The 22,216-nt window shown below is 37.3% G+C and overlaps 1 protein-coding gene across 12 annotated transcripts in view; it reads right to left on the bottom strand.

Annotated features, from left to right (window-relative positions):
* The window catches only part of ZMYM5 (zinc finger MYM-type containing 5), a 58,104-nt gene that overhangs the window by 20,381 nt on the left and 15,507 nt on the right, over positions 1-22,216 (bottom strand). For 11 of the 12 annotated variants that reach the window (XR_010319119.1, XR_010319118.1, XM_023553100.2 and 8 more), the window contains exons 2-3: positions 11,257-11,743; positions 10,924-11,017 (exon numbers count right to left, since the gene is read on the bottom strand). Coding sequence is in view for 10 of the 12 variants with exons in the window: in XM_023553100.2 (XP_023408868.1) it covers positions 10,924-11,017; positions 11,257-11,743 (581 nt within the window). In the remaining 2 variants the exon portion in view is untranslated. Of the gene's footprint in view, positions 1-5,931; positions 10,168-10,923; positions 11,018-11,256; positions 11,744-22,216 lie in introns of those variants that run through there. The other variant, XM_064275399.1, reaches the window with a different exon arrangement.

The raw sequence follows: 22,216 nt of genomic DNA, 5'->3' as shown, positions 1-22,216 counted from the left end.
TGTTTTGGGGCCTTTGTCAAACATCAACTGCTCATATGTGGATGGGTTTATGTCTAGATTCTCAATTCTGTTCCATCGGTCCATGGATCTGTTGTTGTACCAGTACCAGGCTGTTTTGACTACTGTGGCAGTATAACAGGTCCTAAAATCAGGTAAAGTAAGTCCTCCCACTTTGTTCTTCTTTTTTAGTAATGCCTTATTTATCTGGGGCCTCTTTCCCTTCCATATGAAATTGGTGATTTGCTTCTCCATCTCATTAAAGAATGTAGCTAGGATTTGGATTGGAATTGTCTTAAATGTATAGATCGCTTTCGGTAGAATAGACATTTTTATAAAGTTAAGTCTTCCTATCCACGAGCAAGGTATGTTCTTCCACTTATGTCTCTTTTGGTTTCTTACAGAAGTGTACTGTAGTTTTCGTTGTATAAGCCTTTTACATTTCTGGTAAGATTTCTTCCTAAGTATTCTATCTTCTTGGCAGCTACTGTAAATGGCATTGATTTGGCGATTCCCTCTTTGATGTTCTTTTTGTTAGTGTAGAGGAATCCAACTTATTTTTTACGTTTATCTTGTATCCCGATACCCTGCTGAACTCTTCTATTAGTTTCAGTAGTTTTCTGGAGGATTCCTTTGGGTTTTCTGTGTATAAGATCATGTCATCTGCAAATAGAGATACTTTTACTTGTTCCTTGCCAATCTGGATGCCCTTTATTTCTTTATCTAGCCTAATTGCTCTCGCTAGGACTTCCAGCACAATACTGAATAAGAGTGGTCATAAAGGGCATCCATGTCTGGTTCCCGATCTCAATGTTTTCAGGCTCTCTCCATTAAGGGTGATGTTGGCTGTTGGCCTTGTATAAATGCCCTGTATTATGTTGAGGAATTTCTTTCTATTCCTATTTTGCTGAGAGTTTTTATCATGAATGGGTGTTGGACTTTGTCAAATGCCGTTTCTGCATCAATTGATAAAATCATGTGATTCTTATCTTTTGTTTTATTTAAGTGATGGATGACATAATTGTTTTTCTAATGTTGAAACATCTCTGCATACCTGGTATGAATCCCACTTGGTCATGGTGAATTATTTTTTTGATGTATTGTTGAATTCTACTGGCTAGAATTTTGCATCTATATTCATGAGGGATATAGGTCTATAATTTTCTTTTCTTATGGTGTCTTTACCTGGTTTTGGTATCAGGGATATGGTGGCTTCATAGAATGACTTTGGTAGTATTCCACCCTTTTCGATGCTTTGAAATACCTTGAATAGTAGTGGTGTTAACTCTTCTCTGAACGTTTGGTAGAACTCTGCAGTGAAGCCATCCAGACCAGGGCTTTTTTTGGTTGGGAGATTGTTGATTACCTTTTCAATCTCTTCTTTTGTTATGGTCTATTTAGTTGTTCTACCTCTGTTTGTGTTAGTTTAGATAGGTAGTGTGTTTCTAGGAATTCATCCATTTCTTCTAGGTTTTCATATTTGTTTGAGTATAGTTTTTCATAGTAATCTGATATGATTCTTTTAATTTCACTTAGGTCTGCTGTAATATCGCCCATCTCATTTCTTATTCAGATTATTTGCTTCCTCTCCTGTTTTTCTTTTGTCAGCTTGGTCAGTGGTTTATCAATTTTGTTGAGTTTTTCAAAAAACCAGCTTTTGGTCTTGTTAATTCTTTCAATTGTTTTCTGTTTTCTATTTCATTTAGTTCAGCTCTAATTTTTATTATTTGTTTTCTTCTGGTGCCTATGTGTTTCTTTTGTTGCTCTCTTTCTATTTGTTCAAGTTGTAGGGATAATTCTTTGATTTTGGCCCTTTCTTCTTTTTGGATGTGTGCATTTATTGAAATAAATTGGCCTCTGAGCACTGCTTTTGCTGTGTTCCAAAGGTTCTGATAGGAAGTGTTTTCATTCTCATTGGATTCTATGAATTTCTTTACTCAATCCTTAAAGTGTTGTATAATCCAGGCTTTTTTTGAGCAGGGTATTGTTCAGTTTCCAAGTGTTTGATTTCTTTTCCCTGCTTTTTCTGTTACTGATTCCCACTTTCATGGCCTTATGGTCAGAGAAGATGCTTTGTAATATTTCAATGTTTTGGATCCTGCTAAGGCTTGCTTTATGACCTAATATGTGGTCTATTCTAGAGAATGTTCCATGTGCACTAGAAGAGAACGTATACTTGGTTGCAGTTGGGTGGAGTGTTCTGTATATGTCTATGAGGTCAAGTTGGTTGACTGTGGCATCTATATCTCCCGTGTCTTTACTGAGCTTCTTTCTGGATGTCCTGTCCTTCACCGAAAGTGGTGTGTTGAAGTCTCCTACTATTACTGTGGAGCCCTCTATCTCACTTTTCAATACTGATAGTTTGTTTTGTGTGTCTTCCAGCCCTGTCATTGGGTGCATAAATATTCGATATGGTTATATCTTCTTGGTGTATTGTCCGTTTAATCCTTATATAGTGTCCTTCCTTAAATTTTCTGATGGATTTAACTTTAATGTCTATTTTGTCAGAAATTAATATTGCCACTCCTGCTCTTTTTTGATTGTTGTTTGCTTGATATATTTTTTTCCATCCTTCGAGTTTTAGTTTGTGTCTCTAAGTCTAAGGTGTGTCTCTTGTAGACAGCATATAGATGGATCTCGTTTTTTAATCCATTCTGCCTCTCTGTCTCTTTATTGGTGCATTTAGTCCATTGACATTCAGTGTAATTATGGATAGTTATGAATTTAGTGCTATCATTTTGATGTCTTTGTGTGTTGACAGTTTCTTTTCCCACTTGATTTTATATGCTGAATAGATTTTCTTTGTATATTGTCCTTTTCTCATATTTGTTGTTGTTGATTTTGTTTCTGCTGAGTCTGTATTTTTCCCTTGTATTTTATCTTGATGAGTAGGATAGTTTGTCTCCTTTGTGGTTACCTTATTATTTACCCCTATTTTTCTAAATTTGAAACTTTTATTTCTTTGTATCGCCGTATCTTCCTCTCCATATGGAAGATGTATGATTACATTTCTTAGTCCCTCTGTATTATTTTAATGTTGTCTTCTTTTATATAGTGACGTCACCGTTACCCTGTATTAGGCTTTAAAAAAAAAAAAAAAAAAAACTTGCTTTGTTTTTTTTGGATTTCCCTGTCTGGGTTGACTTCTGGTTGCTCTGCCCAGTGTTCTGGTCTTGGGTTGATACCTGATGTTACCGATTTTCTAACGAAAGAACTCCCTTTAGTATTTCTTGTAGTTTTGGTTGGGTTTTTACAAATTCCCTCAACTTGTGTTTATGTGGAAATGTCTTAATTTCACCTTTATATTTAAGAGACTGTTTTGATGCATATATGATTCTTGGCAGGCAATTTTTTTCCTTCAATTTTTTAAATATGTTATCCCATTGCCTTCTTGGCTGCATGGTTTCTGCCAAGTAGTCCGAGCTTATTCTTATTGGCTCTCCTTTGTAGGTGACTTTTCATTTATTCCTCGCTGCTCTTATAATTCTCTCTGTATCTTTGGTTTTGGAAGCTTGATTATAATATGTCTTGGTGACTTTCTTTTAAGATCTACCTTACGTGTAGTTCGATGAGCATCTTGGATAAATATCTTCTCATTTTTCGCCATATCAGGGAAGTTTTCTGCCATCAAATCGTCAACAATTTTCTCTGTATTTTCTGTTATCCCTCCCTGTTCTGGTACTCCAATCACTTGTAGGTTATTTCTCTTAACAGATTCCTATGTGATTCTTAAGGTTTCTTCATTTTAAAAAATTTTTTATGTGATTTTTCTTGATATATAATAGTGCCAAGTGATTTATCTTTGAGTTCAGAAATTCTAGCTTCTACTTGCAGAATTTTGCTTCTTTTTCTATTGAATTATCTAATTCTGTAATTTTATTGTTAATCTTTGGAATTTTTGATTGCTGTCTGTCTACGGATTTTTCCAGTTTATTAACCTTTCCGTATGTTCCTGAATAATCTAATTTCTTTATCTTTTGCTTTATCTGTGTGTTCCTTGGCTTGTTCTGCGTATTGCCTCATTTCCTTCCTGATGTCTTGAAGGGTTTTGTATATTTCACTTTTGTATTCTGCATCAGGTAATTCCAGGAATGCAATTTCATCTAGAAGATCCCTGGACTCTTTGTTTTGAATGTGTGTTGAGGTGATCATGGTCTGTTTCTTTGTATCACTTGATATTGACCGTTGTCTCCGAGCCACATATAGGTTAGTGTATTTAGTTTATGGTTGCTTACTGTGTCGTGGCTGCTTGCTTTGTTTTGTTTTGGTATACCCCTATGGGTTGCTTGAATGAGGTAGCTTGATTATTTTTGCCTTTGGAGCTCTTGTGTCCTGTCCCCAGCTGGCTAGAGGTATTATCAGGTATATCAGTCTAGGAGTCCATTCAGTTTTCTTGTATGAATTCAGCTCAGGTATCCAGGTAGCTGGTCATGAAGTGTGTGGTACAGGCTCTGTCCTACAGTCTTAGGTGGCAGGGGTGACTGGGGTATATACCGGTATCTGATTCCAGCAGGGGGTCACGCTCTGAACAAGGCAGGGGGCTGAGAACCGACCCCCAAGTGTCTCTGAGGAAAACACGTCTCTGTTCCCTAGAGTGTGCTGGGCTCTACAGAGGGACCATGGGCACCCAAAGTTTTTGGCTGTCGGGACTGGGAAGTACCGACCCCTGTCACAGGTGGCTGGGTGACCTGAGTGGAGCTACCAGTCCTTAGGTCCCTGATGTGGGTAGGTGAGGACCTTTTTTAATAGGCAAAGGAATGTCAAACGTCAAATACCCACCTCTTCACTGCACAGCTGAAATGGCTCGAGTTTGCTAACAAGGGCCTATTCTTCCAAAATACGCCCACACAGGTCCATGCATAAGGGAAAGGTGCTCAAGGTCCATGGACAGTTTATGCCTGGGTAGGAGCCGCTTCTGTCCTGAACTCCTCCAGTTAATGGAGGTAGCAAAATATCTTTTTTTCCCCCAATTGCAAATTTTTTCCTTCCCCAAGGCCGTGAGGATGGCTCTAGGTGCTCACCAGGGTCTATCTCAGGCGCAGGGATTCAGCCGCTGAAGCCAGCTCGGGGGTGGGGTGGTGTGGTGTGGTAAAATATACTCAAGCACTTAGCTTTCGCCGAGAGCGCTGTTCTCCTCAGGTTCCGGAGGTATGAGTGGGCTTCCTCTCCCTGAGGAAACTGCGGTGGAACGCTAATACCAGCCCGCCACCACTGCTGCTGTCATGTGAGGGCTCCCCGCAATTCAGGTCTGGTAACTCCTCTCCACTTCTGAACGGCCACTTCTTCCCCCCCTCATTTCATTGGCTAAGCTTGCCTTTGATGCTCAGGGCTCCCAGCGTGTCACAAAGAGGTTATAAAGAGGACTCAACGGAAGCGTCTGTCTATTCCACCAACTTGGCTCCGCCTCCATTACTTGCCTTTTTATTGTTAAGTTGTAGGAGTTCTTTATACATTCTGGATATTAAACTCTTATCAGATACATAGTTCCCCAACATTTTCTCCCAATCTGAAGGTTGTTTCACTTTGTTGATAAAGTCTTTTGATGAACATGTTTTTAATTTTGATAGAGTCTCATTTATCTGTTTTGTCTTTTGCTTCTTGTGCTTTTCATATCACATCTAAGGATTCATTGTTAAAAACTAGGTCCCGTAGCAATAACCCTATGGTTTCTTCCAAGGGTTTCATGGTTTCAGTTCTCACATTTCGGTCCGTCATCCACGTGATCTATAAGGTTTGTGACAGCTAATTTTTGGAAGATCACCAGGCCTTCTTCCTTATCTGTCTGGAAGCTCTGCTGAAACTCATCCACCACAGATGACTGTTGGTATTTGAAATACTGGTGGCACAGCTTCCAGGATCATGGCAACATTCGCAAAGATGGCAGTATGACAAACGGGTGGTGATCTCTCAAAAATAGTGTACCCTAATCTTAAGCAAAAGGAATAATTACCTAAATGTCTATTCTAATGAACATAGTCCTATTTTCATAAGACGAATGCACAGTTTTATGTGTACTTTAGGCAGGGCCACAATTTATTAAATTTGAACTTAAAAGCACTAGATTTAAATATAACTCAAACACAGAGATCATTATCTTGCTTCTATTTTTTTTTTCTGTATGGGAAAACCTTCAATTTATAAATGTGGGGAACATACAGCAACTAAAGAAAGACACTCTGGGGAGCTTTGACTCCAAGATAGTAACAATTATAATATTACTGCTAATCCACTTTATTTTAAAAGTCTCCTGGTAAAAAGTGGTTAATTTTACGGAGGCAGACAGGAAGCAAAAGGAGTTAACAATAGAAATAGATTTTACTATGCTACACTCAAGCTAATAAAAGAATAAAAAATAGCAACAACAAAAAGCTGTCCATTTGACAAGTGGCTTAATCTTTTCAGAAAGCTTCAAACATAACTTCACCATCATCCGTCACCCAAGAATCTGGTGAACTAAATCTTTTAAGAAAGCTTCAAACATAACTTCATCATCATCTTTCACCCAACAATTTGGTGAACACTATCTTCAGAATTCTGGATTAAATCATATTTTTTAAAGGATGTAGGTTTGATAACTTTTGTCTCCAATAAACTTTGTACAGAACTCAAGAATGTTGTGTACCATCCATACTTCATAGAAATCAAAAATTGCTACATATCATAAACAAAGTAGCTTACATGTAGGTATGAAGAAATAGTATCAAATAAGTGTCAAATGGGTCTTTAATGCTTTTTGTCTGCTACTTTTTAAAATCACTGGTATTTTATGTGACAAGAAAATATCACAGAAATATAAAATACAGTCTTGAATCAATGAGATAAAGGAATGGTAAGAACAAAAATAAATCCAAGAGTAATCAAAATTGCTTTCAAACAACCTTGGCAACTATCAATCAGGCCTACAATACGAGTGGAATGATAACACAGTATCTAACTACACTTCATAGTAAAAGATAGTATAGAGATATATAAAGATCTAAAAAGACACTATAGTGTAAAGATATAAAAAAGTGCTTTTTTATAGTTAAGTTTCAATTTATCTTACGCTTTTAAATAGAAAACTATCCTACTTTATCCATAAAAAAAATACCCACTATTAAATACACTTCAATTTACTTCACAAGGCAAAAAAATGGTCTCTAAGATGGAAACATTAAAAAATATATATGGCACAGCTTCTGGTTTTAACTCCATTTAAGAGCTTATCTGCATGTAAAATAGAATTCATGCTTAAGTAAGTATATACCTAAAATTTAGGAAAAAATTACAAAGCAAACAATTAAGTAAAAGACTAAAAGAAATAATAACCAACAGACCTAAACAAATGACTTCAATGTACGTTATTTCTAAGACTTCAACATTTTCTTAAATTGTTTTTAAGTTTAACACATCCTTCAACATATTTTTTTTACATGATATTATTTCTCAGGCTTAACTCTTCATCCATAAACAAAAGATGTCCATAGTAATACATGGATGACAGACATGAAAGAGAAAACTCATGAAAAATTTGCAAATATATTATTAAAATTTCAACAATATGTAAACTAAATTAAGATGATACCATTTTTCAATAATCAGTTAAGCAAAGTTAATCAGTTAAGGAGAGTTTACAATATGGAAAAAGAATCTTTATGTTGTACAAATATGACACAACTTTTTAGCAGGGGCAGTTTTGCATTAACCATCAAAAGCACTAAAAATATGTTAACATTTTGACTTAGCATTTCTACCTCTAAAAATGTTTCTTAAGAAAATAAGACAAGTGTACCAAACTTACACAGGTATCTATGAGAACCCTTCTTTATGATTACAAAGACTAGAAAAAACCCAAAATAACCAACTATCAAATGGATTAGGAATATAAAAACGATTATTTCTCACATGAGCTAACAATATACTTAAGTATGAAATGCTGAATCCTTCCCCTGAGGCTGAGAACAAGATATGGCTTTATACTCTTACCACTTCTATTCAACATTGTATTGATAAAACAAAGAAAAGGGGATCTATAAAGCCAAAACTATTTTCATAATATTAAGATTTATTTGCCTTTTTCACCATGTTCACATTTCTATGAATGGTGCAAAAGTGATGATGGGTAAAACTGCTGGTATCCTAGCATAAATTAAGGCAATGAAACAAAACTGTACTAGTAAATACTTTCCTTCAACATTGTGTACTTGCAGAAGTGTCATCTTCATTTATAGATGTCCTTGATAAAACCGTAAAAATTATTATTCATTTTATTAAATTCCAGACTTCAACTACATGTATGAATATCCTGTGTGACAAAATGGGAAGTATACAGTACTTCTGCTTCATACCAATAGTTGACTATGGTTACTGGCAGAGATTTTCTTGAAAATAAATGAGTCAGTCATTTCAAGGGCCCTGGTGGTGCAGTGGTTAAGAGCTTGGGCTGCTAACTAAAAGGTTGGCAGTTCAAATCTACCAGCTGCTTCTTGAAAAAACTATGAGACATTTCTACTCTGTCTTACAGGTTACTATGAGTCGGAATCAACTCAACGGCAACGGGTAGTCATTTCAAGGAAAACTGACAGTATTTGTTGCCAATGAGAAAATTTGAGCTTTCAAGTGAAAATCAGAATTAGAATTTTGGAGAACTTGTCTCTGCTACTGTGAGCTTCTGAGCTTCCTGGTAACTCAGTGAACCAATATTTTCCAGATAACCAGTGCACAATGTCACCAAGTTGATTATCCATGGGTAAAAGAGTCATTCAAATGTCAATGGTTTTAATGTAAAAGAGTACAAAAAGTTCATTATATGGTTTCAGATTCCACACTGAGGAATCTCTCAGAAACTATCATTTACAGTTTTGTTGCCACGTCAAGAGTACTATCCATAATCATCTTTAAAAGCCTATTAAAATAGTCCTCCCTTCTCTAGCCACCTAACTGTGTGAGACCAGGTTTTCTTTATATACTTCAAACAAGACAGAGTATTTCAACAGATTCTATGTACATTTTGGATATATCTTGCTGACTTCTACTAAGCCAGACTTCAAAGAAATTTGCAAAAATAAAAAACAATGTCGCTCTTATTGATAAAATTTTTTGAAGTTATTTTTCACTAAAAAAATAAACTCCTGTTATGTTACAAGTTACTGTTAAATGAATAAATATTAAATATTTCTTAGTTTTAATTTCTAATATGGTAATTATCAAAAGAAACAAAAAAATATTTTGGGGTCCTTAATCATTTTAAGAGTGAATGTGAGGCCAAAAACCACTGCCCTATGGAAATAATAAGCAATGTAAACAAATACTTAGTGTAGAGTTACATTAGCAAAACAACAAAAAAAAGGAAACCATGTGTTATAGATTGAATTATGTACCCCCAAAATGTGTGTTGTAAATCCTAATCCCTAACTACAGAGTAGCTACGAGTCAGAATCGATTCAATGGCAATGAGTGAGTATCCCATTTGGGAATGGGCTGTCTTTGTTAATGAGACAGGATTAGTGTGAAGTGTGTCAAGACAAGGACCTTGTCCAGAGCCAACTGAGAGAAAGGCTTCCCCTTGAGCTGGCATCTGGAATTTGGACTTCTAGCTTCCTAACTGTGAGAAAATAAACTTGTTTGTTAAAGTCACTCACTTGTGGTATTTGTTATAGCAGCACTAGATAACTAAAATACCATGTAAATGCTCAAAAAAATAGATGAATGGGTTCCTCAGATGAAGGAGCATTTTATAGCCACTGAAACTTAAAATTTCGATTAAGTAAATCAACAGGACACAAAGCTATTTATATGGTCTCAATTATATTCAATCATATTTAAAAAAAAAAAGAGAGAGGCCAAAGAGTATAAGAATATGAACCAAACTTCTAACAGTGGTAACTTCTAGTTAGTGAGGTAAAGTAGACAGATTATTTTTTTATTTCTCAGTATTATTTCCCCCCAATATTCAGTAGTATTCTCATAAACAGAGGAAAAAAACAAAATCAAACCAGCTGTCAGAGTTGATTCCAGCTCACGGTGGCTCCAAGTATAACAGAGAAGAACTGTGCTCCTTAGGGTTGTCAATGGCTACGACCTTTTGGAAATAGACTGCCAGGCCTTTCTTTTAAGGTGCCTCTGGGTGGATTTGAACTGCCAACCTTTTGGTCAGTAGCCAAGCACTTAACTATCTGTGCCACCCAGGAACTTCATAAAAGAAAAGAAAAGAACAAAACAAAACACTAGCGTTTCATTAAAGCAATAACAGTGATTAGGTTCTTAGGTTCTGGTTACTTTTCAGTTCTCCAAAATTCTAAGTTGGTCAAATAGCTAAAAGCACTTAAATGATTTGAAAAAAAAAAAAAAGAAAAACCCCTGAAGTTATGAAAAATTCTCAAAAGAAATGCTAATTTGTTTTTAGTAACTTCATTATGTTTTAATTGTATGGCAACAAGAGTGGAGTGTCAATGTAGGTTTTTTAAATAGAGGTCAGTCTTTGATTTAAAGGCAAGAACGTTTTTTCACTTTCAAAATTGAGAGTTATTAGTAAAATGCTGATTTAAAATAAAAACTAAAATGAGACAAGCAGCCCAAAAGCAAAAACTGAAATCTAAAGTTATGTAATTAAATTAAATGCCATTCAATTATTACATAATATTACTTTGTTTTTTTAGTTCATTACCCATTTCTTTATTTTACAAATTTATATTAAAATAAAGAGATGCTAATAAACAAGGAGTCTGATGGTGTTAGTAGTACAGGTGTTTTCAATTAAAACACTAGCTGTTCAAGTACACTGAAATTTTATTTAGTGTATCTTAATATGAAATTTTATTTTGAAAGTCAGGAGAAATAAAATACTTAACAATAGAATGTAAATAAAATAGGTAAGATTCCTAAAAAGGAACATCTAATTTACTTACTTAGGGTAGAATTAAAATATTATTACCATAAGACACTTACCCGGACTATGATGAGTTGCGAATCCTCCATTCTGAAACATGTCTCCTGCCACATTCATTCTACCAGGATTAAAAGGTCCTACTCCAGTCTTGTTCTGTGAAGTTAAAGATGGGGTGTATGTTTGTATGTTAACAGCAAAATTACTTGACTGGACTCCTTTAGCGACATCTCTCAAGTTGATATTCTATAGTGATGTTATATGTGTAATCGTTAAGTTCGTATCTCTCCCAGTATTTACAAACCTTATACTTGTTTCTAAGGTTGTAACATTAGTAATATGAATTTCAGAGTCGATTCTGTAGTAATAACACCATTACCCATTCCTACATTTACCTTACTTCTTGAAAGACTGGAAGTGTAGAAATCCAAATCTTTGGTTCTGTTTTTAATTCCAGGAAGTCCCCATTCAATAAAACTGGAAGAATTTTTCTTTTGCTCATGATTTGTTTCTAAATCCTCTTCATCATCGATGACAATTGTCTCACTTAAATTTCTCTTCTGAGAAGTCAAATCTCTTGAAGAAGGAAGAATTACAAAATTGTTTCCTTGTTGCTTTTCCTTTCTTGATGATGTAAGTATGTTTTTTTGATTAGCTATTGCTGGTGCAGAAACTGAAGGAGGCTGTATAGATTCAATAAATACAACATCATCATCTTCTTCTGAAGAGTTTCGAGATCTATTACCTAACGGACTAGTTTGACCACCAAATGAATTTTGTACATCCATGAGACTAGCTGCCTTGGCTATACTCCCTAATAAGACAGGAGTCCACTCAGTCAATTTTATTCCTCCCACTGAACATTTATCCAGGCCAAATAACCTATAAGAGACAAAGGAAAAAAAAAAGTTCTAGTATGTTATGATTACTGTATTTTACTGCAATAAAAATAACAAAAATAAAATTTTTCCATTCTTTTATCTTTTAGGAAAAAAAACTAATGCTTTTTCTGATTTTCTCTCCCATTAACAACTTAATGATTCTTCATTTTGATGGAAATTAATTACCCAATTTTTGGTAATCCTTTTAAAAAATTTCAATTCATAGTACTAAATTTAATTTACTCAGCCTTCACAGTGAAAATATACCTGTCTTCTTTCAAATTAGAAAACAACAAAATAATCCTATCAAGTACCAGTACAGTAACCCAGGACTCAAACATAATAACTACATTTTTTTTAGTCTTTATGCCTTTTTTAGTCTTAATAATCTATTTTTTGTGTTCCTATTGTTGAAAGTATGCACAGCTGTATACCACCAAGTCAACAATTCCTATGCGTGCAATTCAGCGACATCGAATTCATTCTTCTAAGTTGTACAACAATTCTTACCCTCCTTTTCCAAATTATTCCTCCTCCATTAACATAAAATCACTGCCCCCAAGCTTCCTATATAACATTTCAAGTTGCTGTTGTCAATCTGATCTCACATAGTTATTTGAAAGAGCACAACACTCAGGGCAGACATTCTTTACTAATTGAACTAAATTACTGTTTGGCTAAACGAAGACTTCAGGGGATATTTTTTGGTTTAAGGTTCAAAGATAAATTCGTGGCAATAGTTTTGGGAATTCACGTAGTCTCCGTGGCTCTAGTAGAAATTCTGGATTCTGTAAGAATTTGAAATTCTCTTCCGCAATTCCCCACTTTGGATCAGGATTCTTCTGCAGAATCTTTGTTAAAATGTTCAGTAACTCCCCAAGCCCATTAAATGGGGAAAAGGCAGTCTCTTTAAAAAATGGTGCTGAAAAAAACAGGATATCCACCGAGAACGAAATGAAACAAGACCGATACCTCACACCATACACAAAAGCTAACTCAAAAAGGTCAAGCATCTAAATATAAAACCTGAAACTATAAATTAAAGATCATGGAAGAAAAAATACAGATAATGCTAGGAGCCCTAACATAAATAAATAAATAGGATACAAACCACAATTAATAATGCACAAACAGCATACAAACTAGATAACTGGGAGACCCTAAAAACCAAAGACTTACGCTCAGCAAAAGAGTTAACAAAAGGGTTAAGGAGAACCTACAGACTGTAAAAAACTTTTGGCTGTGACAGATCTGACAAGGCTCTAATCTATAAAATCTATAAGATACCGTAACACCTCAACAACAAAGACAAATAATCCAATTAAAAAAATGGGTAAATGATACTAACTGACACTTCACTGAAGAAGACATTCAGGCGGCTAACAGACACATGAGGAAATACTGGAAATCATTAGCCATAAACGGGAATCAAAATTACATTGAGATACCATCTTATCTCGACATGACTGGCATGACTCAAAAAAACAGAAAATAACAAATATTGGAGAGGTTGTGGGGAGACTGAAAATCTTATGCACTGCTGGTGGGAATGTAAAATGGTACGACCACCTTGGAAAAAGATATGACCCTCCCTTAAAAACCTAGAAGTAGAAATACCATATGATCTGCAATCCTGCTCCTAGGAATATATTCTGGAGAAATAAGGGCCGTAACAAGAAAAAGACATATGCACACCCATATTCACTGCAGCTCTAGTCACAAAAGCAAAAAGATGGAAACAACCTAAGTTCTCATCAACAGATTAACGGATAAACTATGGTACATACACACAATGGAATACTACACAGTGATAAAGAACAATGATGAATCCACGAAACATCTCACAACATGGATGAATCAGGGGTGCATTATGCTGAGTAAAATAAGTCAATCATGAAAGGATAAACACTGCACGAGACCACTATTAAAAAAAAAAAAACTCAAGAGAAGGTTTACGCAGAAAGAAACAATCTTTCATGGTTACTAGGGAGGGGAGTGGAACCTCTGGTGGCATAGGGGTTAAGAGCTACGTGTGCTAACCAGAAGGCTGGTAGTTCGGATGCACCAGGTGCTCCTTGGAAACTCTATCGGGCAGTTCCACTCTGTCCTACAGCGTTGCTACAGGGTCGCTGTAAGTCGAAAATGACTCAACAGTGACGTGCTTGTTTTTTTTTTTGTTTTGGAAGTGGTGGGCAGGAAAAACACTTAACTAGACAACAGATAAGTGATAACTTCATTGAACGGTAAAACAGTACACTATACTGGGGAAGTAAATACACCCTGACCAAGGCAAAGTCATAAAAGCTTCATAGACACATCCAAACACCCAGAAGGACTGTGTTACTGAGCGTGGGGACTGGGGACCACGGTCGCAGGGGTCATGTAGGTCACTGGCATTATTACATAGTTCACAAAGAAAATGTTCATATGTCCAACTTTGATGGGTGGTGTCTGGGGTCTTAAAAGCTTAGGAGCAGAGGGCGGAGCCAAGATGGCAGAATAGGCAGATGCTTCCACTGAGCCCTCTTTACAACAAAGACCAGAAAAAACAAGTAAAACAAGGATATTTGTGGCAAGCTGGGAGCCCTGAGCATCAAAGGCAAGCTTAGACAACGAACTGCAGGGCAGGGGGAGGAAGTGGCCATCCAGAAGTGGAGAGGAGTTACTGGACATGAATCACAGGGAGCCCTCAGGCACCATTCCCGGAGGGGCGGCGGGCTGGTACTAGCATTTGGCTGCAGTTTCCTCAGGGAGATGCAGCCAGCCACACAGTCCACTCACACCTCTGGAACCTGAGGAGAACGGAGCGCTCTCGGCAAAAGCTAAGTACTTATTTATGTTTTACCATGCCCCAAACCCCCAAGCCAGCTTCAGTGGCTGAATCCCTGGGCCTGAGACAGACCCTGGTGAGCACCTAGAGCTATCCTCACAGCCTTGGGGAAGGAAAAAATTTGCAACTGGGGGGAAAAGAAAATTTGCTAGCTATATTAAATGAAGGAGCTCAGGACAGAAGCGGCTCCTGTCCAAGCATCAACCATCCGTGGACCTTGAGCACCTTTCCCTTCTGCATGGACCTATTTCGGGAGAATAGGCCCTTGTTGGTAAACTCCAACAATTTCAGCTGTGCAGTGGATAGGTGGGTGTCTGACATCTGACATTGCTTTGCCTATTAAACAAGGTCCTCACCTACCCACAACAAGGATCTAAGGACTGGTAGCTCCACTCAGGTCACCCAGCTACCCGTGACAGGGGTCCAAAGATAACAGGTACCTCCCAGTCCTTACAACAACAACTTTGGGTGCCCATGGTCCCTCTGCAGAACCCACCCACCAACACGCTCTAGGGAACAGAGATGCGTTTTCCTCAGAAATACCTGGGGGGTCGGTTCTCAGCCCCCTGCCTTGCTCAGAGCGTGACCTGCTCCTGCAATCAGATACCGGTATATACACCAATCACCCCTGCCCCTCTAAGACTGTAGGACACAGCCTATACCACACACTTGATATCAACTAGCGGGAAACCTGAGCTGAATTCATACAAGAAAACTGAATGGATTCCTAGACTGATATACCTGATAACAGCTCTAGCCAGCTGGGGATAGGGCACTAGAGCTCCAAAGGTGAAAACAATTAAGCTAGCTCAATCGAGCAACCCACAGGGGTATACCAAAACAAAGGAAGCTGCTACGACACAGTAAGCAAGCATAAACTAATACAACAACTTACAGATGGCTCGGAGACAACAGTCAATATCAAGTCACATAAAGAAACAGGCCATGATTACCTCAACAGCACTCAAAACAAAGAATCCAGGGATCTTTTAGATGAAAGTGCATTCCTGGAATTACCTGATGCAGAATACAAAAGTTAAATATACAGAACCCTTCAAGACATCAGGAAGGAAATGAGGCAATACAGAGAACAAGCCAAGGAACACACAGATAAAGCAACTGAAGAAATTAGAAAGATTATTCAGGAGCATAATGAAAAGTTTAATAAGCTGGAAAAATCTATAGACAGACAGCAATCAGAAATTCAGAAGATTAACAATAAAATTACAGAATTAGATAACTCAATAAAAGTCAGAGGAGCAGAATTGAGCAAGTAGAAGCTAGAAGTTCTGGACTCGAAGATAAATCACTTGGCACTATTATATTTCAAGAAAAATCTGATAAAAGAATTTAAAAAAATGAAGAAACCTTAAGAATCATGTGGGAGTCTATCAAGAGAAATAACCTACGAGTGACTGGAGTACCAGAACACGGAGGGATAAAAGAAACTGCAGAAAAAATTGTTGAAGATTTGTTGGCAGAAAACTTCCCTGATATTGTGAAAGATGAGAAGATATTTATCCAAGATGCTCATCGAACTCCACATAAGGTAGATCTTAAGAGAAAGTCATCAAGACATTTTACAATCAAGCTTGCCAAAACCAAAGGTAAAGAGAGAATTATAAGAGTAGCAAGGGATAAACGAAGTCACCTACAAAGGAGAGCCAATATGAATAAGCTCGGTCTACTCGGCAGAAACCATGCAGGCAAGAAGGTGATGGGATGACGTATTTAAAAAACTGAAGGAAAAAAATTGGCTGCCAAGAATCATATATACAACAAAACTGCCTCTTAAAAATGAAGGTGAAATGAAGACATTTGCAGATAAACACAAGTTTAGGGAATTTGTAAAAACCAAACTAAAACTACAAGAAATACCAAAGAGAGTTCTTTGGTTAGAAAATCAATAATATCAGGTATCAACCCAAGACAAGAACACTGGGCAGGGGAACCAGAAGTCAACCCAGACAGGGAAATCCAAAAAAAAAAAAAGCAAGAGTATTTAAAAAAAAAAAAAAAAGCCCAACACAGGGTAATGGCAATGTTATTATATAAAAGAAGACAACATTAAAATAATAAAGAGGGACTGAGAAATATAATCATATACCTTCCTTATGGAGATGAAGATACAGCGACACAAAGAAAAGTTAGTTTTAAATTTAGAAAAATAGGGGTAAATAAATAAATAAATAAAAATAATAATAAGGTAACCACAAAAGAGACAAACTATCCTACTCATCAAAATAAAATACAAGGGAAAAATACAGACTCAGGGGAAACAAAATCAACAACAACAAATATGAGGAAAGGACATTAAAGAAAATCTACTCAGCACATAAAATCAAGTGGGAAAAAGAAACTGTCAACACACAAAAAAAGACATCAAAATGATAGCACTAAATTCATACCTATCCATAATTACCTTGAATGTAAATGGACTAAATGCACCAACAAAGAGACAGAGATTGACAGAATGGATTAAAAAACAAGATCCATCTATATCCTGTCTATAAGAGACACACCTTAGGCTTAAAAAAAAAAAAAAAGACACAAACAAACTAAAACCCAAAGGATGGAAAAAAATATATCAAAAAACAGCAGGAGTGGCAATATTAATTTCTGACAAAATAGACTTTAAAGTTAAATCCATCAGAAAAGATAAAGAAGGACACTACATAATGATTAAAGGGACAATACACCAAGAAGATATAACCATATTAAATATTCATGCACCCAATGACAGGGCTGCAAGATACATAAAACAAACTTTATCAGCATTGAAGAGTGAGATAGAGGGCTCCACAGTAATAGTAGGAGACTTCAACACACCACTTTCAGTGAAGGACAGGACATCTGGAAAGAACCTCAGTAAAGACACGGAAGATCTAAATGCAACAATCAATCAACTTGACCTCGTAGACATATACAGAACACTCCACCCAACGGCAACCAAGTAAAATCTAAAACAATAAATTTCATGGAAGAAAAAATAGGGACAAATTAGGAGCCCTAATACATGGCATAAACAGTATACAAAACATTACAAAAAATGTAGAAGAAAAACTAAATAACTGGGAGCTCCTAAAAATCAAACACTTATGCTCATCCAAAGACTTCACCAAAAGAGTAAAAAGACTACCTATAGACTGGGAAAAACTTTTTAGCTATGACATTTCTGATCAGAGCCTGATCTCTAAAATCTACATGATACTGCAAAAACTTAACCGCAAAAAAGACAAATAACCCAATTAAAAATGGGCAAAAGATATGAATAGACACTTCACTAAAGACATTCAGGTAGCTAACAGATATATGAGGAAATGTTCATGATCATTAGCCATTAGAGAAATGCTGATCAAAAGTACAATGTGATTTCATCTCACACCAACAAGGCTGGCATTAATCCGAAAAACACAGAATAATAAATGTTGGAGAGGCTGTGGAGAGACTGGAATACTTCCATACTGCTGGTGGGAATGTCAAATGGTATAACCACTTTGAAAATCGATTTGGCGCTTCCTTAAAAAGCTTGAAATAGAACTACCATATGATCCAGCAATCCCACTCCTTGGAATATATCCTAAATAAGAGCCTTTACACAAACAGATATATGCACACCCATGTTTACTGTAGCACTGTTTAAAAACAAAAAATTTTTTTTAAACAGTAGCAAAAATATGGAAGCAACCAAGGTGCCCATCAACGGATGAATGCATAAATAAATTATGGTATATTCACACAATGGAATACTATGCATCGATAAAGAACAGTGAGGAATCTGTGAAACATTTCATAACATGGAGGAACCTGGAAGGCATTAAGCTGAGTGAAATTAGTCAGGTGCAAAAGGACAAATATTGTGTAAGACCACTATTACAAGAACTTAAGAAATAGTAAACTGAGAAGAAAACATTCTTTTGTGGTTATGATGGGGGGAGGGAGGGAGGGTGGGAGAGGAGTATTCACTAATTAGATAGTAGATAAGAATTACTTTAGGTGAAGGGAAAGACAGCACACAACACAGGAGAGGTCAGCACAATTGGACTAAACCAAAAGCAGTTTCCTGAATAAACTGAATGCTTCGAAGGCCAGTGTAGCAGGGGCAGGGGTCTGGAGACCATGGTTTCAGGGGACATGTAAGTCAATTGGCATAATAAAATCTATTAACATTCTGCATCCCACTTTGAAGACTGGCATCTGGGGTCTTAAATGCTCGCAAGCAGCCATCTAAGATGCATCCATTGGTCTCAACCCACCTGGATCAAAAGGGAATGATGAACACCAAGGACACAAGGCGATTACGAGCCAAAGAGACAGAAAGGGCCACATGAACCAGCGACTAAATCATCCTGAGACCAGAAGAACTAGATGGTGCTCGGCTACAACCAATGACAGCCCTGACAGGGAACAAAACAGAGAACCCCTGAGGGAGCAGGACAGCAGTGGGATGCAGACCCCAAATTCTCAAAAGACCAGACTTAATGGTCTGACTGAGACTAGAAGGATCCCGGTGGTCATGGCCCCCAGGCCTTCTCTTGGCCCAGGACAGAAACCATTCCGGAAGCCAACTCTTCAGACATGGATTGGACTGGACAATGGGTGGGAAAGGGATGTTGGTGAGGGAGCTTCTTGCATCAGGTGACACTTGAGACTATGTTGGCATCTCCTGCCTTGAGGGCAGATGAGAGGGTGGAGGCGGTTAGAAGCTGACGAAACGGACACAAAAAAGAGAGAGTGGAGGGAGTGAGCGGGCTGTGTCATTAGGGAGAGAGTAATTGGGAGTGTGTATGAAGGTGTATATGGGTTTTTGTGTGAGAGACAGACTTGATTAACTTTCACTTAAGGCCCAAAATTAAAAAAAAAAGCAGCTTAGGAGCAGCTATCTAAGATCAGTCTACTAGTCCCCTCCTGTCTAGAGCAAAGGAGAATGAAGAAAACTAAAGACAAGGGAAAAGCTAGTCCAAAGGGCTAATGGATCACAAGTACCACAGCGTCCACCAACTTGAGCCCAGACAGGGCCTGGGTTTTATAACCGGCCAATCTGACAGGGATCACAATAGAGTGGCCCAGACAAAGTGGGAGGAAAATGTAGAAATTCAAATTCTTACATATGCACACATATACACAAAAGACCCGATTTACTAGACTGTCAGACACTGGAAGAACCCCCAAGACTATGACCCCTGGACACCCTTTTAAACAGGTAAAGCCACCCCAAAAATTCACCCTTCAGTCGAAGACTTCTTGTTAGGTGCCATCGAGTCAATTGTGACTCATACCGACACAGAACAAAACACTGTGCGGTTGGGCACCATTCTCACAATGTTTTAGCCCACTGTGCCAATCCATCTTGCTGAGGGTCTTTCTCTTTTCACTGACTCTCCACCTTACCAAGCCTAATGTCCTTCTCCAGGGACTGGACCCTCCTCATAACACATCCAAAGTATGTGAGATGAATCCTCTCACAATTATTGCCTCCAAGGAACACTGTAGCTGTACTTCCAAGACAGAATTGTTTGTTCTTCTGGTAAGCCATGGTATATTCAATATTCCTTGCCAACACCATAATTCAAAGGTGTCAATTCTGCTTTGGTCTTATTTACTGTCCAGCTTTCGCATGCATATGAGGTGACTGAAAATACCACAGCTTGACTCAGGCGCACCAGGCGCACCTAAATCCTTAAAGTGACATCCTTGCTTTTCAACACTTTAGAGGTCTTCTGTAGCAGATTTGCCCAATGCAGTATGTCATTTGACTTGACTGCTGTTTCCATGGGGACTGATTGCTGTCTAAGTAAAATGAAATCCTTCACATCAATATTTCTGTTTATCAGATGTTGCTTATTGGTCCACTTGTGAGGATTCTTGTTTTATGTTGAGGTTTAACCCATACTGAATGCTACAATCTTTAGTAAGTACTTCAAGTCCTCTCAGCTGTCAGCAAGCAGGGTCCTGCTATCTGCATATCACAGGTTGTTAACGAGTCTTCCTCCAGCCCTGACGCTGCATTCTTTTTCATATAGTCCAGCTTCTTGGATTATTTGCTGAGCAGACTGAGTGAGTATGGTGAAAGGATACACGCCCTAATGCACACTTTTTCTGATTTTAAACCACGTAAAATGCCCAATTTCTATTCAAATGACCGCCTTTTGGTCTATGAACAGGTTCCTTGTAAGCAAAATTAAGCGTTTTGGAATTCCTATTCCTCGCAATGTTATTCATAATTTGTTACGATCCACACTATCAAATTCCTTTGCATAGTTAATAACACACAGGTAAACATTTTTCCGGTATTCTCTGCTTTGAGCCAAGATCCATCTGACATCAACAACGTCCTGTTCTCAACTCAGCTTGAATATATGGCAGATCTCTATCAATGCACTGCTACAATCACTTTTGAGTGATTATCAGCAAAATTCCACTTGTGTGTGTTATTAATGGTATTGCTCAGTAATTTCTGCATCACCTTTGGTTTGGACACAAACATGGATGTCTTCCAGTTGGGTGGCCAGTTAACTATTTTTCAAATTTCCTGACACAGGTAAGTGAGCACCTCCAGTGCTGCATCTGTTTGTTTAAACATCTCAACTGGTATTCTGCAAATTCCTGAAGCCTTGTTTTTCCCCAATTCCTTCAATACAGCCTGGACTTCTTCCTTCAATACCACTGATTCTTGATCATATGCTACTTCATGAAATGGCTGAACATCAACCAATTCTTTTTGGTACAGTGACTGTATATTCCTTCCATCTCCTTTTGATACTTCCTGCGTTGTTCAATATTTTGCCCATGCAATCCTTCAAAATTGCAATTCAAGGCTTGAACTTTTTCTTCAGTTCTTTCAGCTAGAGAAAAGCTGAGCATGTTAGTCCCTTTTGGTTTTCTAGCTCCAGGTCTTTGCATATTTCATTATAATATTTTACTTTGTCTTCTCAAGCTGCCCTATGAAATCTTCTGTTCAGCTCTTTTATTTCTTCTATTCACTTAACTACTCAACACTCAAGGGTAAGTTTCTGAGTCTCTTCTGACATCCATTTTGGTCTTCTTTCTTGCCTTTTTAATGACCTTTTGTTTTCTTCATGTACAATGTCTTTTATGTCCTTCCACAACTCATCTGGTCAATCAGCGTTCAATGAGTCATATCCATTCTTGAGATGGTCTCGAAATTCAGGTGGGATATACTCAAGATTGTATTTTGGCTATTGTGGAATTGTTTTAATTTTCTTCTTGCTATGAGTAATTGTCTGTTGTGCACTTGGCCTGAGCCTTGTTCTGACTGATGATATTGAGCTTTTCCATCATCTCTTTCCACCCGAGGTAGTCAATTTGATTCCTGTGTTTTCCATCTGGTGCGATTCACATGTATAGTCACCGTTTATGTTGTTGAAAAAAGGAATCTGCAATGAACATCTCACTGGTCTTGCAAAATTCTATTATGCAATCTCTGGTGTCATTTTTATCGCCAAGGCCATATTTTCCAACTACCAATCCTTCTTTGTTTCCAGCTTTTGCGTTCCAATCACCAGTAACTGCAAGGCCTCTTGACTGTATGTTGATCAATTTCAGTTGGTAAAAATCTTGAATTTCTTCATCTTTGGCATGCGTAAATTTGAGTAATAGTCCATATCAACTGGTTTTCCTTGT

This window comes from Loxodonta africana, chromosome 23 (genome assembly GCF_030014295.1).
Source record: "Loxodonta africana isolate mLoxAfr1 chromosome 23, mLoxAfr1.hap2, whole genome shotgun sequence".
Classification (NCBI taxonomy): Eukaryota; Metazoa; Chordata; class Mammalia; order Proboscidea; family Elephantidae; genus Loxodonta; species Loxodonta africana.
The sequence above is the reverse complement of the archived record's forward strand: the minus strand, read 5'-3'. Positions and strand labels throughout refer to the sequence as shown.